Raw genomic sequence first — 23,789 nt, 5'->3', positions numbered from 1 at the left:
TCTGGCTTGAAACGCAAGCGAGATCGAACCATAAAAAAATTCGAGGACCACAGCATGATTAAGAAAGAATAAATTATTTATTTCTATTTGTATATTTCTATACGAATGTTCTTTTCGTTCGCTTTCGTCTCATTTTCTTCCTTTCTTCGTGCACGGCCAACTTGATCAATCCTCGAACCTTAGCTCGTGTTACTCCGCGACTAATATTTTTCTGGGTCACGTCATACTTTCTTCTCTCTGTTCGAGCTCTATGAAGTTCGCGTTACCGCCTTCGATACTGATTCACCTCTGTCTCGTGTGAATCGTGTTACGTTACAATGGCAGAGATAGTTAGAAAGTTGTAAACGAGGATCTGCTTAGAATCCATATATACCCTAACTGTTAAGGAGAGCTGTCCTCTTTTTTGCGCTCATTGTCTTTGCCCGTGTATTCTTGATTATTCTGCTTTGTTTGCTCGTGTCACGGTTTCTAACGTGGCGGGAAATTTAAGTTCGTGCAAAGATGGTTGAGAAAAGGCGAAAAAATGTCATGGTTCGGATCCTAGAAAATTACCAGCCACTTACTCTTATTACGAAATTAGAGAGTATTGTTGTAATTATTTCATTGGAGTATTCTCGAAATTTTTAAATTCGCTCTTGATGAATTTATTAAATTTATTAACCCCTTTGACGATACAAATATACTAGCTTGTATATATTTATGTAATTTTTCTTTAACTCAAGCATCATTCCAACAAATACAAAAACACATATTAGTACATTATTTTTCTACATTTAATATTTAAAACTATCTTCCAAGATTGTAGATCTCGACTAATACATATATATGTACTTGTTAAACGAATAAAACCGTGGAACAACAAGTGTTTATTCGCTTCCAGCCTTAGTAAATTCCTTGCCGAAGAAGTACATGCGCCTGTTTTCTCGTTTCTTCGTCCCGTTCTTCCGTTTTTCGTACGATATCGTTACACTTGCCGAAGAAAGAATGTGGCCGTTTCTCGGAGTAAGAAATCGTAAACGCGCGCAGTCTTCCGCGGGGTAATGCAGTAACGCCAGATGGAAAACGGCTGGTTACGGTACAGTAACGTGTACTGTTAAAGAGAAACACTCCGAACAAATCTGTCGAGCGTGCTCTTTGCCCTCTTCTTTTCTCCTCTTTCTTTTTTCCTTCTCTTTCTTCCTCTTCCTCTTCTTCTTCTTTCCTCGCTTTCTTTTCTTATTTCTTTTTTTCCTTCCCCGGTTTCGCTTCTGTCCTCGCGTGCCAGGGATATTAATAGTGCTCAGTTACGAGACATCGGTGCGAATAAGCTTTGCATAAATTACGCGAAAAAGGGGAACACGCTGGTTCGGTGATCGAGAATTTCGTCGGATATCTTTGCCACGATCTGCCCTTCTGGATAATGTAAATCTTGTTGCATCGTCGACGATGAATAACCCGCTGTCGAAGCTGGCTGTACGTGGAAAGCACGTGGCTCCTTTGATCGATCTGATTTTCCAATCGGATGCTCCGTAGCTCGTCGAACCGATTTACTTCGCTCTCTGTCTCTTTGAACACTCTGTTACCTGAACGTCCGAGCGTTCCTCGTCTTTTATCCTCGGTCCTCCAGTTATAAACCAGTCGATTCTTATCGAGTTGTTGCTCCGATTCTTATGAATTCTTTCTAAAGATAATCGAGCAGCTCGGAAGAAACGCGGTAATCTTTCGATCTTTGATCGATCATACTTTATGCATTTAGTTCAAGAATGTTTATTTGCGTACAGACGTCGTAATATTTGTCGAGAGATCAACATTGAATTTTTCATTACTGGCTATGTGCATGATTATTATCAGTTCCAGCTGTATGAAGTTCATCTCCCGACAAAAGTTTCAGATAATTGTCGTTCTACTGTATCGTTGTTTGTCTGCGCGTATGTTCATTTAATCATTTACATTATTTACATAATCATGCATTATATCCAAACGCAAATCCCATATCGCTAGATAAACGACAATCTTAAGGAATATCATGTTTTCTCACGCGTTTCTCGTAAATGCCCGCCCCCATGTGACTGACAGTGACAAATAAATCCTTCAGTCTATGAATTACTCGCGATACCAACGAGCATAATAGGCGAGGAGCTTGATGCGCGGAGATTTAGCAGAATTCACTTTGCCGTTAATAAACTGGCTTTTCTTCGCTACGTCTAGACGCTCTCGGTTCTCTCGATTACTATAATTAACGCGGGCATCCTCCTAGTATCTGGTACCAGCGTCGATATAATAAGTTTTAATTACCTCCAATTACAGATTCAATTAATTTGCACGTTCGCGCACCAGTCTAGCTTTATCCGGTTACAAATTAAAAGAAAGGCTGGTTCGCTGTTTTACGGGCGGCCGTTTCACGCCCTGTGTTCGTCACTTTGTCCTGGTTGCCTGGCTGGCTGGCACGGTCGCTCGGAGTCACGAGCATTACTCTTTTTTCCCGTCGTTCTTGTTAAGCTGATATCTTTAGACGCGTGGAACGGGGCGAGGCACCTTGCGGTTTTCCTTGGCGGGACGAAAAACGAACGTCGAACCTCCTCTCTTGGGACTTAGCCTGCGTGTACGCCACTGTCGCCGACGACAACGGCGACGATGTTTCGTTTTGATAGTCTGTTTGCTGGCACACTGGTCCGCGACAATTCGCATATTTGCAGAGTTCGTAATAAAAACCACTCTTACGAAGATTTTCTATCGGCGATTACTTACGATATCAGCGATTTGGACAAGCTCGAAGCGCGTTGTTAAGAACAACGTAGCGAATAATTTTTCCATATTCATACGCATCACTCGGTCTTAGCTTTCTGCTGTTACAAACGAGAGTATTTTCGTTACCGCGTATTGTATTTGCGATGTTCGATCGTAATGACAACTCATGGTTGATCCGGTCCTTCACAACCTCTATACGCGCTTCGATTGTTACCTGATACATGTTAGACAGACAGCGTGCAACCTTGCCTTCTGTGTCTGGGAAATGAACACGAGGTAAGACAAATACGAGAGGGAAGAGATGAAATAGAACGATAAAGTAATAAAACATTATAGTGGAGGGTGGTACGGTCACCAATAGCCTTGAGCAGTGATTGATTTTGGACGCGATATAGTCTGACATTGTATATTACGAATCTCGTCTTTCAACTTTCTGCTAATGAAATTTCAAAAAGCTTCGCATAATATACACGCGATATATTCAATAAAAATATTTTATAACAACTATTCAAATACTTTCGGTATATGCATAGTAGAAGATAGATATTCAACTTTCTCAACAGTTCACGGGATACACAACCCTGTTACGATATTCGTATTTCTATATTTCAATGTCAGTCTCATTTTGACCAAACAATCGGATTCGCGACGCTTTAAGAAAACGTTTAACATAAAATCGAAGGGAGAAATCGCGCTAATATTAGGCTGTCCGAAAAGTGTCTTTCTTTTACAGACACGTCTTTAACAACGACGCATCTTTATACAAACTTGGAACCTAATCTGTCGAACGTTGTGATCTTTATTTTGAAAGAAGAAAATGGATCATACGTAATTCGATAAAATAATATAAAACGGAAAATGTTGTGCATCCATTATTTCCTTATAAAACGAAAGAAGCTTTTCGGACGACCTAATATTAGCGTGATTTCTCCCTTTTACGTTTACCATATTTACCATATTTTGTTCAAACTTGAGATACCTTTCAACGTTAGAAAAATACGATTGAGTCGAAAACGATGAAAAGAACGCGGCGGAATTTAAATTTGTACCTGTACAGCGCTCTAAGTATCGCGGTAGGAGTCCATCGCGAATCGACTTTCGCAAATCGTGACCAATGAATTTGCTGCGAGCGATTCAATCGATCCATTGGATAGCATGTTCGATGTATGGTTAGCCATTCGTTAGTCGGTTGCGATAGAAACGAGTTGATTTGCGCCGCGAGCAAGCAACCGCGTTTCCCTTCCCTATCAAACGATGCCGAAACTACACCGCGCGTTTTATCGCTCGTAACAAAAGGATTGCAGACTAGTATTTTGCGTGAAAAGCGAATAACACCGCGTCGTCGCCTCTCCAACACTCGATACCTGTTATCGCATCGTTTCCCTTGCGTCTATTCTGGAAATCTCGCGAGATGAACTCGTTGCGCGTTTACTCTTCGCTTTACTTCCACTCGATCATCCTCGTTCTTCGCGCTCAACTTTTACGATCGAATAATGGCTTCCTTCGAACGTTATTGCGCGTGTTGATACGCTTTCCGCTCGACGTTCGAGTTTGGAAGTCTGCCGAAGACCGTGAAAGTGGCGCGATGATGTTGGAATATGTATATATATATATCAATGTATATTTAATAAATAATTTTCTTGCAATGATTGTATTAATTTATTTTATAATACATATATTATTAAAGTCATTCTTATTCTCATAAAGAAACAAAATTCCAATTATAGAGAATCAAGCCATTTTGCTGATTATAGCTCGGTGTAAATATTTTGTCGGCAACTAAGTGATTGCGGATTTTGTCAATACCACCTAATGACAAAATCCGCGATCACTTAGTTGCCAAGCTAATAGAATGGCGTGGGGCAGAAGAGCGCCACACCAAAGCACACGTTCGGTCGATACCAAAAATTATGCTACGTAAGTATGTCTTTCCCGATGGTAGTACAGTGGATCGGCGCGCAATCGGAAAGTTTATTATTCGAGCCGTGGTCACGTTGTGTCTTCCCCTTGGTCTCGACGCCACCTGAGTCGCTGATGCGTGCGATCCACGTCGCCGAATTTCCGTTCGTTCTCGCTAATTGCCATGGCTAACAAGGAACAGCTGTATAAGAGGTTGGCTTCCCTTACGATACGCCTCGTGAGAAATTCGTCAGGCTTTTGGTAGTTTCGCAAGCATTTGCATAGATACCGGCTGTCTGTTCCCACGGGGTGCGTCCTGAATCGTAAGAATTTGTGAATTTTCAAGCATCGTGATCAATCGAAGTTCAAGCACGATCAAGTTCTTCTTACGTATATTTCAAGAAAAAGTTTAAGATTTAACGAGTATTCGTGGAAAATCTAAATCACGATTTTCTGCCTGTGTTCTACGCATCTTCGTCTGATTGTTCTACACGTTCTTCGACGAGCTATTGGAGCAATAGCAACAGAGTGAAATTATTTTGAGTTTACGATATCGTAGAAATTTATTCATAATTCACGAAGCTCGTTCGTTGACTTCTACGGCTAATATTGGCGCGACAGTCTGATCGATATGCATGTATGTAATAGATATATCAATATTTAGTCACACTTAATAGTATTATCGGGGATTGGTGTAATTTCACAGCTTCGTTTGCTAGTAATAAATTTTAATGTACCGTGTCCCGAGTATTTAATCAATTTTGCGGTTACTATTGAACAACATGCGTACAGCGTTTGATACGTAAACGCATTGGTTTAGCTTTCATAATGAATGGCCACTTTGTAATCCGACCTCGTTTACTGCGTTTTTTCGTTGGTTTATCAATGAGCATCATTTTATATCTTTTTTGTTCTTCATCTCTTTCTCTTTAATTATCCAATGACGAGATCACGAGTGTTCAATAAAGATTGCAATTAGCAAATTAACGAACATCGTTCGTCATTTTAATTAATTAGTCGCTAAACGATTGGAAATGAAAACAAATATTCCATTCAATTTATTCCATTTCAATTCTCAACTTGGTCAAGGTTCTCTGAATCATAGCTACCTATTACGCGTTTTTCCGGTTTGCTGAGAAAACGATTAAATTATATCGTACGCTACCTTGTAAAATAATCGTTTCAGTGGATGAAATACTTCCGTAAAAGTGCAAATAAATACAGTGACTCGCCAAAGTTTTTATATACTCTATAAAAAAGGGCTACCTTCATCGAGATACGATTCTACGAAATTTCATTAAAGATTCGGCGCGTTTTGTACCAAGCCGACGAAAAAGGAACCGCTTCGTATGTAACACGTATCGATGCATAGCTCATTTAACTCTCTCAGTGCCAAGTACTTTTAACACGTTGAACGTTAAATGATCGAAATATAATTTTTGTAAAATATATATACACACACACATATATATATTTTTTTAATAAAAGTGTTATACAACTTTATTTGTATCAAAGTAGCCCTTCTCAAAGTGTACGAGGACTTTTTTATGACGTGTGACTCTATAACTCGATCAATGAGTGCCATATTCATACTGTCCTCCTTTTTTTACTTGAAAGTGGAAACTAATTGTTCTTGAAACATTGAAAATGATATTTAAACGAGAGTATAAAAACATTGAAAGAGATCGATATCGGAAACAACACGATAATCTATAATTACTCTATAATCACGCTGTAAAATGCTTATTGAATGAACGCAATGGGTTTAGCTCGAGAGGATACTCGACGTGAAAGTCTGATTCCACGGTGGACGCGCGACACGGTTTGCTCAAAATTCGAAAACCAGACAATGAAACGTGGCTATTCATACTTACGTAATGAAGATTCTTGTATTAGTATGTCCGGCCGCGCAATATATTTTCGCGTGACATAACGCGCTCGTCATAGACACCGACCAAGGATAAACTCCAGTTGAATTATTCAATGTTTGATCGTGCAACAGATTTGTCTCGTCGATGTTGCCCCCGATTATTCAGCAGGAAACGACGGAATTTCATTTTGTAGGATCAGATAGAGGAGGCTTTGTTGCGGAAAAGTATTGTACGAGGATGATTTTCTATATTTTGTTTTGCGATACACGTATCGTGAGTTTCAAACACACTCGCCAAGTTTCTTTTCATTTTTTTTCCCATTATTTATAATCATAATTTGCATCAATTAGCATGGATTATTAGCGACGTAAAAGAATGAAAAATTACGATCATAAATTGCCATATAATTTAGAACGTTTTAGCGTGGTATCTTTTAAGGATCCTTCGTGGTAAAATTAGCCCCGTGGTGTTGATTTTTCTATAGCAACAGATTGCCTATTCTTGGTTATATTAACGACAGAGATACGTACGTATATACGTGATCGATCGAATTATTTCTTAGAACACGTGTTCGTTCAAATTGCAGACAATAGCGTTTCATTAGAAACCCTTTGATATAATAGAGCATTCTACGTTCTGAATATGAAACAGAAATGTTCTGAATAGAATCGCAAGTAGCTGTTGCATACGTTTTATTATTCACATGTTCCTTACAAACATATATAACGATATTGCGTCTATATTACAACCAGATTCCTCTAAAAAATCAAATCATCAATGATAGAGAAACAATCGTTAAGTCATCGTTTCGTTCCAATCCTGCAGCGTAGCATGAAGTTACTACGATATATAAATTCGCGTGTAAGTCGTATTTTTAGCTACAATTAGGCGTTAAGAAAGAATTTGAAGGATCATCGCAATCGTTATTATTTCGTATAATTTCTTGTCGTTTCTGTGACGACTTTGCAATATTTTCGTCGCTATCGATGCATACGTTGCGTTGCTTCAATTATCTAATTATGCAATTTATTCGCTATCTATAAATAACGTTGCGTGGCGCAACTGTTGCGTTTTTGGTTTTGCGCACCTCGAGAAAGTGTGACTTAAATTGAGAGAAACAAAACGGCAATGGATAGCGTGTTGAAATAAGTTTAATAGTTTTTTTATTTTTTTTTTTTTTTTAGTAGCGAATGTGTTAATTCTATCTTTGAATTATTTATTATTTAACAATTTCCTTGGAATTATCTCACGACCAAGTTAACTGTCAAATATTTTTCGAATTTTTATCTATCCAGGAATGTTGATCGCAACCAATTCAGTTATTTAATACGGTTAACAGAAAAATAGAGTTCTAATCTTTACATCTTTGCTCCTATTGTTCCGCTCGCGAACCCGTCGTGCAACCGCTGAACCGACGTTTCAGTATTCCTCTATGTGTCACGAAGTGTCTCAGTATTACAAAACGCAGCAAAGTTTATAGGAAATGGTAATCTAAACCTTGGTGTGCTTTGCAAGCATACTGTGACCACAACGTCTGATATTCACGATGTTTAAGCGGCACACTTGAACCGCGAAACGTTTCAAAAAGAATTCCTTCAACTTTCCAATCTCCTTATTTTTCTTCCGATATTTTCTTTTCTTTGAACATTTCTCTTGAAAATATTGACGTTTATCGAAAAGCGTACGCGAATGTCGACGATTCGTAAGAAAACAGCGTATCACGTGGGACGCATGTGACTCACGGTGTTTACTATGCGAGCGGAACTTTTCACAATAGAATCTTCTCAGTATGCTTTTACGTCGTATTATAAAAAGCTTGAAGAAAATTCAACGAATTTATCGTAATACGGTAATCATTTTTCAGATCGTCAAATCCCTGTCCCATTTTTCACTTTTCAATTTTCCGCGATATTATACCTAGTCGCAGAAAAATAAATTTTTCATTTCGATTTTCTCTCTCTCTCTCTCTCTCTCTCTCTCTCTCTCTCAGCAGTTCAATATTTTTATGATCTCTTGCGCTATGCATCTTGTAGCTTCTATGTTCATTTTCAAATTTCTCTCCAACCTTATCAATATAATCGTAACAGTTCGAGTCTCGCTACAATGTTAACGTTCTTCCATATAATGTTCCGTATAAGACTCATCATATGACGCATTAAGATAGACATTACGATACTATACAAGTTACTATACAAATATTCGCATACTTTCGTCAGAAACTGTATTCGTCTTCCACGAATGCGAGAAGGCTAAGAACATGGAGCGAACGCACGCAAACAGAAGAAACCAGACGAGACGTTGGTTCGAGCGACGATGCTTGCACCGGGCATGCTCGTTGACGATGGTTTGCTGGTCGTTTCGAAAATACACGCGGAATGATTCACCTCTCACGCATGTCTGTCGTCTATCGGTGTGTCTAGCGCATTATAATGCTGACCGAACGAGCGGATAGTGCCCGCGTTGGAACAATGGCCACTTAAGCTAACTGGCTGATTAAATGCTCACCTCAGTCACCGCGGATGCACGATTAAATATGGTGCGCACCATGGACGCCGTGCTCGTTTTGCTCGATCAGCCGCGACAGGGTAAACGTTTCTCGCCCTCTCTGCAGTATCCCTGTCGAAATATCGATGGTCACTTAATTAAAAAGCATAATTGAGTCTGTAGAAGCAATCGTTTGTGAGTCGACGTGTTTCCTGATGATTAGGAGTTACAGAGTGTGACATGTTTCGATATATGTGATGTTGTATCTGCGAATGGACGAGTTAACGTTCGAGAGTGGGCGAAAGGAGACTGTAACGTAGAGTTGGTTTATTCTTAAAAATGGTAAACTCGTTATCTATATGTTTCTGGAAATTCGCGTTGTTTGGTAAAAAAGATTAAGATTGACTCGGATATATCTATCGTTTTCTTTCTTTTTTTTTTCTCTCGAAAGAATGATCGTAACGTAGTTTTGTCGTATTTTTGCAATTTTTGCAGCGTTGTTTAATGTTTTGTTCTGCTTGGTTTAAAATGTCCTATATCGAGTCTCCTGTTTTCCATTTTTTCAAAATACGTTGAAATATTTGAAATCCCTCGTAAATCTTTTTTTTTTTTTATTTGCAGTTATAAAGTTATATTATGCAGGTTATTGCTTATGTATAATGGTTAAATATTTTGAATTAAATAAGAAATAAAAAATAAAGGGGTGTAGTTTTAGTAAACCAGGATCGTTTATAAATATCAAGCTCAACATTTATGGGAAATGTTTCACCTCTCAAATTCTAGATACATGTTGTACGAATGAAATATTCACATTCGATATTCAATAAATACCACTATTCATTCTCTACGGTCAAAGATTGATTTTATTTAAATCGAGGAAAACATTTTGCGGCATATCATTCTTATTTTACTCTGCGATACTTTCAAACGGATGTGACATTATCTGATTAAAAAATTGTCTTTTAAATTCTTTTTCCAGCAGTCATTAGATCTATTAATCATTCTAGTAATAACTCTACACCGTTAATTTAACTCTGCAGCCACTTCCAAATCGTGATCAATTAAAAAGAAGATAGTGGAAAAATTTAGGTCAACGACCATCTTCAAAATAATTAATCAGCTTTATAAGTTGCAGATCGGAATTCCATTCGTCTGACTCTGCTTTAGAAGCATCTATAGTTCGTATAATAGGAATTCATTTTTAGATAAGTGAGCTTAATTAGCGGAAGTTGGTTTAATCGGACAGTAATTAAAATTTTGTTCGGATCAGATCACACCAGATAAACGGTGCTCGGATAAATAAAGTTTTGCTGCAAGTAATTTCTTAAAAAGTAAAGATCCGTAAAATTGACTCGCTCTAACGAAGTACTGTAAATGACGAAAAATCATGGTAAAATCAGGACTTCCCGGAAACTGCTTGACGCAACGATTCGCTTAAGCGCTCGCTACGCTTGCTCTCGCGACAAATATTAATCAAACGTGACACTGTTAGGTGGATCGCGTAAAAAGCATTCGTGTGTTCGCGATCATTGTGTCCGTTAACATGGAACGCAATGTATCGTTAACCGATACGCAAGTGCAAAGAAGGAAGAAAGAAAAAGCACAGGGCTATCGTGTATCTCAAAGACAAAATCAACGCTCGAACCACATGCTCTGGAACCGAATCCCCCCTCCCCCACGATGAAACAAATCTTTATGGTTGTTACTCGAGAAACCGGATATCTAAAGCTTGTTTTCTGGCAAACGTGGCATACCAAGAGCCAAGACATTCTTTACAACTGTTTGATATCGTGAAAGCTATCCCTCGAACATGAAACAATTCCTTTAATATCTCGCTAATCGACAAGAATATGATTCGTCCTCTGTATTTTGTCTGTGTGACAAAATTGGATTTTTGCTACATTTAAATAGGAATATTTTTTTCGATTTATTCGTATGAAATTGCTTGTTTTACATAGGCAAATAGTTATATATAGTTTCCTTTTTATAATTACCTCCTAATTTATGAGAGAAAATTATTCGTATTTGGAGACAATTTTACTCTTCCTAATCGCGATCTTCGTAATTGTTGATCAAATATTAAGATGCGAATATAGGTTACGCTTCGTTTTATTTGCAATACACCGTATGTATTATAAGAAAAGTTTAAAACCACAGACAAAACTGGAAGATTGATTTAATAAGTCCTTGACTTAGTTTGCGGAGATTAGGCGTTGACTGCGGTATGATCAAGACGTTGTCCTTGTTCATAGAAGAAAAAGGGCAACAAGGAGAAACATGCATCGTTTACTTGATAAATATCATTTTATTTATAAAAACGATACTATAAAATAAAGCCCTGTCGTTTGGAGATCGACAAACAATAAAAGTGAAGTATTAGTCGATCGAATATGAGAAAATCAAAATTTCTTTTTCGCCATAATGCATCCAGTATCTGAATAAATTTCCTTAACATTGAACGAGTTAAACGAAAACAATTTAATAGCCTGAAACGAAATAAAATATAAATATGGCAAATATCAACGTCTAGTCGTTCGAAACGTAATTCGACTTTCGTACACGGAATGTTTCATTCATCCTGAACAGTTTTGTACCTATTAACTCAGGAAGATGTATCAAGTCACGGTGCTCTGAATGACAATGTTATGATTCATGACTTCTTCTTAAGGATATTTCTTACGAGGTTTCAAGTTCATTCATTAGGAGCGTGTTTATCAATTTCAGTCTTGCTCGAAGAAGCTTGGTTGTTTTATCGTTTCTGACGCTTGCAAATAAACGTTAGCAATCGCATTGTCTTCAAGTATCGATTCATAGTCGTCAAATTAGTTCTAATCTTAAGGTTAGCGCTAGTACTACGTTTATACGTCTCACTAACGTCAGATTTGCAGAATCAAGAAAAGTGACTGGAGTTACCGAAATATGGAAATGATATCATCTGAAAGCGAAGGTCTTGCTGAAATAAAAGAACGTTCGGCTTGCCATTTTCGTTCCAACTATCACGACTTTTTTTTATTCCACGTGGTAAAACGTATCACACGCGTAGACGCATCGTCTGAAATCTACTCTTTAAAAAAATATATCACTACCTGCTTGCGAATTAAAGAATAAGAAATCTTGATAGAAAAATCACGATAAAAATATCGTCAAATATTAAGGAAAGTCTTTAAATTTTCTATCTCAAGAAGCGAAAGAGCTGCTAATTTTTACACACAAATTTTACCGTAAAATTGGATTCTCTCGTATGTTTCTTAAATTCGAGGTGTTTTTCGTCGATAGGAAGACTCGAGAATAGCAGCGTGAAAAGGTGAAGATGTTCAAAATAATCGGGTGACTTTGTGAAACAGCGCGTGTTGCTCTCGTTTCGAAAGACAAAAAAGAGCCGTGTGCTTTACAGCGAATGAAAATGTGTTTAAAATTCTTCCCTTTTTTTTTTGTAGGTTCGCATAGGCCACTGCGGGAGTTGCGATGCCAACGTATCACAATGCGGGTGGCGGATACCCGAATGTGTCAGCGCCAGCGCGGCAAGCGAAGCTCGATGGCAATCAAAATCACCATACGATCCCCTCAAACGTAACATCCCATCCCCTTATACAAAATAGCACGCAACACAACGTTCCTTCCAACTTGTCTACAAGTAACATTCCGTCCCATCCAGTATCACCGACGATGACTACGCATTCGAACGTCACCTCTGCTAATATAACCAGTCACATGAACACCGGCTCACCACCGGTAATCCTCACCTCGAACGTCACCAATCCTAGCAATCCTGCTGCGTTATCGGCGAATCCGAGGCACGAGGTCAAACTCAACGCTATGCCGTACGTATTTGTTTCTTGCATCATCTCATCGCGAAATTACGTCGATTGTATGAGAAACGATTGGATGGTCGACCCTAGTTTTGCGTTTTGCAGTATGTGATTTTTATAAAAATCCTTTGTTGGATCGAACTTATGTCTATATAGATGAGATTTCTCATGTAAAAATAAATCGAAAACGTAGAATAATAAAAATTCTTTGTCCACATAAAACACGGTTCTATGATATATACTATAGTTATCGTGTTCGTACATAGTTTTTACGTAACTTTTATGAATTTCACGTGATTCTAATAATTATGAAAAATGACTTATGTATATGCCGTGACTCGTGCTCGAGTGAAAATTCAACGACGCGAAAACGATCTTTATTCTGTAACTGTATGTATGATTTGAGTATAAATAATTCCTCTATGATATAACTATAAATATACTTGCATAAATTGCATAAAATATGATATATATATTTTGATAAAAGAAATTCAAATGACAAACGTGATTTTTGCCAAGAGACCCTCGAACTTTTGCCTGTAGGCATCTTCTTCTTTTAATTGTCCTGGCGAGAATATCGGCTCGCACGATTATCCGCGAATCGGTGTATTAATCGAATTTCATTTCACGCAATCTCGTGATTATCCGTTGGTGTTAGATGGTTCCACGGGAAGATATCGAGGGAAACTGCCGAACGATTGTTGCGGCCGCGCGAGGACGGCCTGTTCCTAGTCCGGGAGTCGACGAATTTCCCCGGCGATTATACGCTGTGCGTGTGCTACGAGGGCCGTGTCCAACATTACAGAGTGCAATACACGAACAAACAATTAACTATCGACGAAGAAGAATTTTTTGAAAATCTGGCCTTGCTGGTCGAGCATTACGAGCAGGATGCCGATGGATTGTGCACGCAGCTCACCAAATCTCTGCCTAAACAGGGCAAACAGGACTTCTGCGTGGATCTAAAGGCGTTCATCGATGCTGGTTGGGTTATACAGACCCACGAGCTTGAATTGAGGGAGTGTATCGGCAAAGGAGAGTTCGGTGACGTGTTGCTGGGCGTTTATCGGGGCGAAAGGGTCGCCGTGAAAATGCTGAAAGACAACAGCGAGGCGGCGCAGAGGTTTCTGGCCGAGGCGAGTCTCATGACTTCGCTGATCCACGACAATCTGGTCAAACTGCTCGGCCTTGTTTTCAATAATCAACACATGTACCTGGTTACGGAATATATGAGTAAAGGATCCCTGGTGGATTACCTGAGATCAAGAGGGAGACTGCACGTTTCCAAGAAGGATCAGATCAACTTCGCGTAGTACGTAAAAAGCACGGATGCAGCTGGATTTATGCTTCGCTGGGGAAACACGCGAGGTGTCACGCGCTGATTTCTTCGAAACTTTGCATATAGACGGATGCTCGTTTGCGTAGATATCGAATAGTTTGCGAAATACAGAAATACGAGTGGTATTTTGCTCGCGTTCTCCATGCTGGTACGCGACCTACTCGCCATGTCCTCTTAAAGTTTGCGCGTGCTGCGTTCTTCGCCTCGTTTTCAACTCAATCGTATTTTTCCGTTGTTACAAAATTTCCAGAAATTTCATTTGAAAATGCGAGTGAACAATATGCACGAATACTTGTCTTGATTCTGATTCGATGACAAAGATTTTCTTCTTTGATCTAAAAATATTGTGCTACGTTCTTTGGACCATTGTAGTTTGGCTCAATCGTTGTTTCTCTGTTGTTAAATAAAGATACAAAATATATAGTCTTGGTTAAAATTCTTCTTAAGATATTATGTCTTTCTACACGTTGAAACAAAAGTTAAATTGATACATGTGACAGATAATCCAATGCTATTGTAATAATAAGTAGTACTGACGCGATCTTGAAATAAGTAGCATGTACTAATATTACTTGAAATTGAGTCAAAGCTTAATTTATCGAAAGTAAATTTGACAGAAGTTGATTGAACGCAAGAGGTAAAATATTTTCTGTTTATCTACGAAGCTTCGTTGAAATCAGGGCGCCGTTACACTTCGCATAAATTATATCGTCTCGTGTGTCAGAGAGGGCTGGTTTTAAATATGCATTTTGTTCCCCTTCAGCGACACGTGCGCAGGCATGGCGTATTTAGAATCCAGACACGTAGTGCACAGAGATCTGGCCGCGAGAAACGTTCTCGTCGCGGAGGATAACTCCGCGAAAGTGTCGGATTTCGGTTTGGCACGGGACGAAAATTTTTCTCTCGAAGGAGGGAAGCTGCCCATCAAATGGACTGCACCAGAGGCTTTAAAGCAAAATGTAAATATCAAGTTGTGAAATAACGATTCCACAATGTCCAATTTTAACGACAATATTCATGTATATACGCAATTTGCAATTTCTTGATTTCAGAAGTTTTCAAATAAGTCTGATATGTGGAGTTTTGGAATACTCTTGTGGGAGATCTATTCCTTTGGACGTGTACCATATCCACGAATTGTGAGTAGAGTTCTATGTATGTTTTCTTGTTGGACTATCGTCTGTGTTAAAGTAATCCACATTTATTTTCTTCACTGTTGATTTCAGCCACTAGCCGACGTTGTGAAGTGCGTGGAAAAGGGATATAAGATGGAGCCACCTGATGGTTGTCCTCACGAAGTTTACGATATCATGAGACAAGTATGTATACAAATTTTCTATGATATATATATACTTAAAAATTATGTTGTACGTTGTTACGAAGTAAATGTTCTTTACCAGGCATGGGACTTACAACCTGAAAACCGACCTACTTTTTACGATATAAAATTAGTGCTGGGTCAACTGAAAGCCGAGTACACCAAAGGTGTGAATTAAAGAAAAGAAAAAAGAAAAAGAAGAAATGCTACTTATTATTCGTAGATTAAAGTAGAAAAGACACAAAAGAAGGAATTAGAATTTTCGAGATTTTTTTTTTTTTTTTTTTAAGTCAGGGTCAAAGGTAGTGGCTCTAAATACTTTTGCTACAAAAAGCAATTTTCTATTGTACATTTTTTATTGTACAAAAGTAGAATCTGCGTTGCTTGTATTTATTGTTACATTATTATTATTTTTATTTTTAAAGACGTTTCTTTGATTTTCATATTCTTTTACAAAAATACTTTCCATATAAATTAATATACATCGATCGTGCCTTTGGCCAAGTTGTAATTCTTGAACGAAAGAAGTTCAACTTGTACATGCGAAATTCAGGTAACACTTGAAAGGATACAATACAATTATTTTTCCTTTTTTAATTATTTTTGTTTTTAGTTCTTTTCTTTCATTGTCGTGTTTTTGTGAGGTCGAGTATGGAAGTCGTTATAAAGCTGCTTAATCTCGCGGTTTTTCGAGCAATTTTCGTCATTGTCATGACTCGAGAAATATTTCCAGGTGTAAGAAGCGCCTTACATTGAACTGAATTTAAAGAAAATGAGACGTAATTATTCATGATAAATACTTATTACAAAGTAATCTTTTGGACTTAACTTGTATAAGGATGGATATATTGGAATTTTTTCACTTACGTGTAACGGTAGAACAGAAAAAAGGTAACTAGATTTTTATCGTCGACGGTTTGTCAGAGAGATGTTTGTATCGTATTATAGTGATTGTAGATTACAAGTACTTGTTAGTCGTATACGTTTTTTTTAATCAAAGATTTGTCATAGGAAGTATTAATTTTTAACTAAATTATTGCAGACTATTATACATGATTATTTAAGTTGCCCCTGAGATATTTGACTATATATTAGTGATGTAAATGTATTTGTAAATACTTTTGTACATATCCGGTTATCAGAATGGGAAAAATAAGAAGAATTAATATTTCCAATACACAGATTGATATTGGTTAGAAGATTTAACAAGAATTGTCTATATGTTTTCGTTTTTAGTTTTTAAAATGGTTACTTTACATAACTATCCGAATGTCCATATTTCAATTGTACTACCTAACGCAATGATATAGAAAAAAAAAAGGATTGGATAATTACATATTTAAAGTAATTAAACCGTAGGCGTTTCGTGTTGTTCTATCTTCCTTCTGTAATATAGGAACCACCACTTATTTAATACTTTCTCCAATGGTTATAACGGACTAATGATATTTATTCGTAGAGGATAGGTAGTTTCAAGCGAAATAGAAAAGAATATGACAAATGTTGAAGAGATAGTTTCTTGGTTCGCTATGAAAACCGAAAGATTGGTATACAAAGTTTGTTACTTGATATCAGGTTTTGGATCTAATTTACATAATTTCTATCAGAATCATATACGCAGAGACTTATTATCCGAAATCAAAGCCAATGTACTCAGTTCCTCGCATTTTTTCATTACTTGCAATAGTATCCGAAAGAAAGACCGTCATGACTGAACCGAGCTTTGTAAGACCGATAATAATCTTTAACGATAGACCGAATCTGTTTCGCGAAAGTGCGTACTAGTTTGAGTAGTAGAATAGTCGTAATAAATATGTAGCGTATTTATAAGCGTACCAGTCCGTTTATAACTTCGATAGCATGTAATATAATGTATATGGCTCTAATCCAGTACCTAACGTTTTTTCGATGATACTACATTTGTCGACCTCTATTTGCGACTATGACGACATTCATGGATGCATATTTCACATCCAACGTAATCCATATCGAATGTCGGTTCTCCCCTTGCTTTGGTATTTCTCACGTTTCTACATTGAATATCGAAACCCTACATTTTGTTATATCTTTTTTAAGCCGCATCGTATTTACAGTGTGGTGTGACAAACGTTACTTCATAATTATCCTGTGTAATTTAACATATAAGCGAGATTTTGTTACAGATCAGCATTAAGCTTTTGTGAGTGCGACCAGTGTGTTAGATTCGTTTATTTTTTACTTATGATAAGTTTGTTAGTTTGTAAGAAATTTAATATATATATATATACATATTGAATAACAAATTATACGATATTCATGATTCGGATGAGTTCGCTAAAGTTTGTCCAAAATTTATTGATTATTCAAAGTTACATCCTTGACTCTGGATAAACTAACAAGCGAGGTATTCTTCTTTTCTAAAGCTATCAAACGCTTCGATTTTTCTTTTATTTTTTTTTCTCTTTTTTTTTTCTTTCTTTTTTTTAATACAAAATGTAAGTTCACGTGTTTCTATATTTATGACTTTAAGACGAGAAACGAAGAACGAAATCAGCGTTATATTGGTATTCGGATACGGTGTGGGGTTTCTCTTTCTACGATGATCTTGATCAACCAATTGATCTTGGACAGACTATAGTTTACAATGCACGGATGTATTTGAATCTGAAATGTCTGAAGAACTGAATGCCTTTGCGTTGACGTGGATGAGTGTGACAATGCGCGTGCATGGCAGTGCACGTGAAATGAATTTACATTAAGAAAGTTTTCATTCTGGCCTCCAAGAAAATTCGACCCGTATGATTTTGAGGGTGTAGAAGAGCGTTTGACCTCGTTGTTACAAAGTATACATTACCGATTCTAAAGATTCTCAGTAGACAGCTGACCACAGCTATAAACTGTGGTTCATCGATCAGAGATAACAGTTAAACGAAGCAAATTAACGATTAATAAAACGGAGGAAGGTGTACTGTATTCGCTCACCGGTTACAATTATTTCCAACTATGTGACAAACGTGTATATTCGCCTATTGACAATGTTTTTCTTTCTCTCTTTAAGAGGATCATTTATACATCGTGTGTACACTGATACGTAAAGTTTGCGTCTTTTTTTTTTTTTCTTTTTTTTTATCGATACGATTGGGTCAAAGACACCAAACGATTAAAGAGCATTTGTACGATGTTGCAGAGAAGTACAACTTTCAAAAAAGGGAGAAAATTTCATTTCGCACAAAAGCAAATCTATACGATATTCGTTTGTTCTTATGTCATTATTTCTCCATTTAATCTCCAACGTTATACTTTACTGCCAAACGCTAATAAAATCGTGATATTCGTTCAAGCTATATCTGTTCATTTACTACCATCCCCTTGAGAGAACCGTTGATTACCTGCTGCTTTTCTGTCGAGCAACGATCATTGGAAAGAGCGGAGCAATCAGTAACAGCGTCGCAATTATTACGTTTACTATTCTGCTGCGTTATTACGTTCTCAGATGCGCTATTCGTCGTTACAAACGCATTAGCGTGTTTACCGTTGCTTAACGTCTCCACATCCTCGGGTATTCCAGGCAAAGCTAAAAATCTTTGTCTAGCTTTTAGTCGATGTTGAGCTTGCAAACCTGTTTGAGACGCAACTATTTTATTTCCCTTCAATCGCTTGAAGATCGTGAAAGGACGCAGATTCTCGTGTCTCGAGTTTGCCAAACTTTTCAGTCGGCTTCTTATCAATATGCTTCTACGTGTATGATATGGTCGTTTGAACCCGTTTCTCGATAATTCTCGAGATTGGCCGCTAACAGAACCCCCGATCAACAGATAATCGTTCTTTTCTCTGTCCACGATTATCGAATGCCTCGTTTCGTGCACGTTAATACACTGTTCGCCAACGGAAACACGATTTTCGCCGGGAACGTCGTGCTCACCATCGTCGTAAGCGTTCGTATTCGGCGGAAGTGCAATCCAATTGTTTCTCTGCGATTTTAGCCTTTTATTTTTTGCGTCGTCTCGATTCGAATTTAAATTATCTTCGTCGCGAGTATGGTTCAACGATTTGTTGAGATGGAAATTGGAGAGGACGCCTTGGAAATTCGCTATATTGCCGAGCAACGAGTTCAAGGAAACAAACCGACTTTCCATCATGGAATATATCACGGAGACAATGCCATTTTCCATTTTCGAACTGCAATGATAAGAGCTACTTCTATCGCAAACGATCCTCGAGCAGCTTGACTCAATCTCTTTTCGACGAAGTAGATTTTCCGAGATCTCGACTGTTGTTCCTGCCGCATTTGAATATGTATGCTTCAGCGGTGGAAAACGTCTCAGCCCATTTGTCATTTTCTCGCCTACGAATCATATTGGTCGCTTGTATTTCTAACGTTACTCGAAGTATACCCAATACCGAAACTGTACTATCCGAACTAAATAAAAAGCATTGTTTTTTTATAATTTCAATGATATTCACCGAGTATTCTCTTCTTTTTAATTAAAATACCCCATCTGACAATTTTATCATTTTGCAGGATACGTCGAGATATTTGAAGTTGCTCGTGTTTCGTTATTTTTTAAGCAAAGATATACATTGTACAGTCTGTTGCGAGGTAACGACGAAATATTTTAATTTGAATAAAGAAAAACAAAGGCGGCATAAACAGGCAATAAAATATTTCTTGGGCGTTTTCAGATAGTAGATGGGATAATTTATCTAAGGTATCAAGGTGTTACAATATTACCATAATTACGTATTTACTCACCATTCATTCGACGACTCTTTGGGAACATCTTTTCCGCAAGTGTATTCTTTTCAATGTGATCGTTGGTTTCGGTGCTCGTAGGAACCATCGATACTAATTCACGTTGTTCGTCGCTGCGTGTCACAGAAGAATGTTCTTTCTTTGAAAGAATACGTCTATCATCCTCGTCATTCTCATCTTCTTTGTCAACGCTCTTCGAGAAATCACGTTTCATCTGTCTGTCATTCGCATTGTTCCATCCCCAGAAATCTACAAATTGCTTATTATATTTAACACGAGTCATCATAGAGACGATCTGCATATTTTTCTTTTTTCTATCTTTTTTCTGCGACTCAGAATCGACCTCGTTTTTATTTGAAACGTATTCACGTTTCTTTCGCTGTTTATTCGGGCTCACTGGCTTCGCTATAACGGTGTGGTTTAACGTTTTATACAAATCAGAAGACGACTTTCGGGACGGTTGCCTGTTCGCGATCGTCTGATTTACGGTTTCCTGGTGTATCGGGACATTCTCAGCGATTGGTTCCTCTTTTAACGCTCTGTCATCTTCTTTTTCGACTGCTGTTTCTTTGGACGAAGACGTAACACCCAGCGATTCGATGTTGTCAGGCTTTCGAACGATTTCTTTCTCAGTTACGAGGACGTAATCCTTAGGTTTTGCTTTTACTTTCGCATCTGATTCCCAGACTATCGCCTCCTTTTTTGGTTCTACACCAGCTGTCGTCGTAGAACGCTTCTGATCGCTTTCGCCCTTCTCCGCTGGTTCTTCCTTAATGTCTTTGTAATCAGAATCTATCATTCTTTCTATACTTTCGGTCTCTTGTTTTATTGGAAAGCCTGCATCAACGGAAGCTTCTATTCCTTCAGAGTTTTCTTCGATATCTGTCTTTCTCAAAGTACCGGTTTCTATCCCGACGCCCATCTTCTCTCCAACATCCGTATCACTTTCACGCTCCTTCTTAATACTCGCTTTTCCACCATCGAACGTCTTACTTTTCGTATCCTCGTCATCATCGTCAATCGTAATTATCTCAAACTCTTTACCGTCGACGCCAATCTCCTTGATACGAAACTCTGTCACAGAATCTTCTTCTTCGTCTCTCGACTCACGCCCTTCTCCTTTCGCTTCTTCTTCTTCGTTCTCCGCGTAATCCTCGCCGGAAACCTGCTTCATTTTCTCAACAATACGCGATGCAAGTTTGAAGAACGGCACGCCTCTCGAACAGCACGCACTATGCACGATCACGTTTCCATGCCGATCGATTCTTAAGCCAAGTTTTTTTTTACCCTCGTCGAGACTCTCTTGCGAGGAACTTTCTTCGCAGCTACAAGTGTCCTCGCTGGATTTTGATTCCACTCCCTTTTCCTTCGAACAAACGACACAATCTTCGCCCGTTTCCGCGTCTCTGCACGTGGTCGTTCCATTCTCAGACGTAGCAACGGCCTTATCTTCTTCCTTCCACTGGACAGTTCTCTGTCCAGGCTCGCGAGGCTTCAACGCGAGCCTCTTCGGATTTCGTGCAAACGGATCTGGCGAGTCCGACATTCTTCCCTGCACATAAGGCTCGAACAGTCCCGCCTGCGAGAAGCCAAACGCGCACGTAGATTCGGAAAACTGTCGGATAATTCTGGAAGTGAGAGTCGGACCGGGTACCGAGATGTCTCTTCTCCTGTCGAACTCCGTTTCCACTTGGCGGATTTTTGCTTGAACGTTGTTCAGACGACACTCGGCGATCACCTTCTGAGAATGGTAGGGCGAGAAGTTGACGTTCACCCTCTCGTCGCATTCTTTTTGCCGCAAAGCTGATAACAGTTGACGTAGCTCGGTGTTCGTCTTCATCGACAGCACGGTTGGATCTATGGGGCCGCTGGTCTCTATCTGGAAACGCAAACAATGGCGAATGATATTCCTCGCGCGGCTTTGAGCGGACGTGTTTTTATAATTTCATTTTCATTTAAATTCACGTTCTGTTCGAAAATTACGAGCGAAGTGCGGGTAGACAGAGGGTGGGTTAAGCGACGTGGAAGACGGAGCATCGTCGGGTTAATTTTGACTTTCGGGAAAGCGAGGTTCGAAGGAGGAATCGAAGCAACGGAGAAACGTCTTCTCAGATTTATCGAATTTCTTTTCGGGTTTATCGAACAAGAGACGAGCTTCGATCGAACCTGTGCATTTTCGACGAAACCCTGAATTTACTTTCTTACGACTGTGAGTTGATTTGCAATCATTTCCAGGAGTCACTAACACGGCTCTCGATTCTTGGGACAATTTTAATTTCTTTTAAGCGATTTCTTTTACGATCTGGTTCGAGCGATCTCGCGTTTTATACTTTACACGACCGTGTCGTTAAATCGACCATCGATGGTTTTAACGTTGAACGTGACTTTGACCTTTGCGTGCTTTTAAATCATTTATAGAAGGCTCTGAGCGAGTTAGGTCTATACGATTTGAATTCTCCCGATACATTCGTGAAATATTAAGGTCGTTGCAACGAACTGGATATATTCTTGCAACATTTAATCACGAAAGAATCATTAAACACTAGACAGATATGATATGACAAGAAAGCAGAAGAAGAAATTGGGACAAACGAGTTTGCAAACAAACGAGTGGACTTGCGATCTCACTTATTATCCCGAGAAAGTTAAGAAAGATTAATAAAAAATTCAGGACAGCATCGAAGCATGAGACGAAGATGCTCACCTCGAATCCAAATCCTTGACACTCTGTCACCTTCTTATTAATCAAATTCTCCACCTGCGCCTTCAAGACGTTCACCTTGAGTTGCAGCAACGTAAGCAGCGGAATAATATTCACCGGAGGATTGGTAGTCATGTGAAGGCTGATGAGCGCGTTCGCATGCTGCGCGTTTCTGCACTCGGCCAGCAGCTGCTCCTTGTTCAGCGTCTCCAGACACTTGATCGCCTTATCCATCGTGTCCTCCGTGCTACCGGTTATATTCGAGCCAGGTATTTTTCTTAAAATTAACCTTGTGGCAGCACAAGAAATAATTCCTGGCAGCGAGAGAAATTGGGACGCCAACGCTTGCAAGCTTATGGAAGCTGGACAATCTCGTTTCGAGCAAATAGTATCGCCATTCGTAGTCGTGCAACGATGCTCCTCTTGTTCGTGAACGTCACAGCAACATCCCACAGTATATTCCTTGCCATCCAAGCCACGTTGCTTTCTCTGACAGCACGAGAAGCAACCGCGAGAACCGTCTTTGCCTCGAGTTTGAGCTCCGAATGGCTCCAACACTGGCATAGGCACTGGATAAGGATAGAACGAGGGTGAACAGTGGAAGGACGCGAAGGGATTTACATTTGTCGACTGTCCTGCGCTGTGCTGCGCTACGCCTTCGTTTAAATTGCTTGCACCAGTTTGTCGATAACAACCACCTGGCAGGATAAATATCGGGGCTGCGCTACCGACGCAGCTACGAATCTGGTCGAGGATGTTTTGAGGCAGGTTACCGTAGTTGGGTTGCAGATTTGGCTGGTACTGATGATTCGCCATAAATACGTCCGCTTGATGGAGTTGGTAGGACGGTTTGAAGGGATCTGTATCGATAATTTGTCGAGTTAACGAACGAACGGTGTCCTTTTGCAT

At 38.9% G+C, this 23,789-nt stretch overlaps 2 protein-coding genes across 4 annotated transcripts in view; one reads left to right on the top strand and one right to left on the bottom strand.

The window, feature by feature from the left end:
* The window catches only part of LOC139989878 (tyrosine-protein kinase CSK), a 26,849-nt gene extending 8,083 nt beyond the window's left edge, over window positions 1–18,766 (top strand). For 2 of the 3 annotated variants that reach the window (XM_072008574.1, XM_072008565.1), the window contains exons 3-8: window positions 12,419–12,802; window positions 13,449–14,102; window positions 14,893–15,088; window positions 15,182–15,268; window positions 15,356–15,448; window positions 15,530–18,766. In XM_072008574.1, coding sequence (XP_071864675.1) covers window positions 12,447–12,802; window positions 13,449–14,102; window positions 14,893–15,088; window positions 15,182–15,268; window positions 15,356–15,448; window positions 15,530–15,625 — 1,482 coding nt within the window. In that variant the 5' untranslated portion in view covers window positions 12,419–12,446 and the 3' untranslated portion in view covers window positions 15,626–18,766. Of the gene's footprint in view, window positions 1–9,172; window positions 9,324–12,418; window positions 12,803–13,448; window positions 14,103–14,892; window positions 15,089–15,181; window positions 15,269–15,355; window positions 15,449–15,529 lie in introns of those variants that run through there. The other variant, XM_072008578.1, reaches the window with a different exon arrangement.
* Window positions 17,889–23,789, bottom strand: LOC139986019 (uncharacterized). The gene is made up of 3 exons (XM_072001020.1): window positions 22,884–23,789; window positions 20,180–22,058; window positions 17,889–19,771 (listed from the first exon to the last, which is right to left on the bottom strand). The coding sequence occupies exons 1-3, from the start codon at window positions 23,787–23,789 to the stop codon at window positions 18,768–18,770; spliced, it is 3,789 nt and encodes a 1,262-aa protein (XP_071857121.1). The 3' UTR covers window positions 17,889–18,767.

The sequence above is a fragment of the Bombus fervidus genome, chromosome 1 (genome assembly GCF_041682495.2).
Source record: "Bombus fervidus isolate BK054 chromosome 1, iyBomFerv1, whole genome shotgun sequence".
In the NCBI taxonomy this organism is placed as follows: Eukaryota; Metazoa; Arthropoda; class Insecta; order Hymenoptera; family Apidae; genus Bombus; species Bombus fervidus.
The sequence above is the reverse complement of the archived record's forward strand: the minus strand, read 5'-3'. Positions and strand labels throughout refer to the sequence as shown.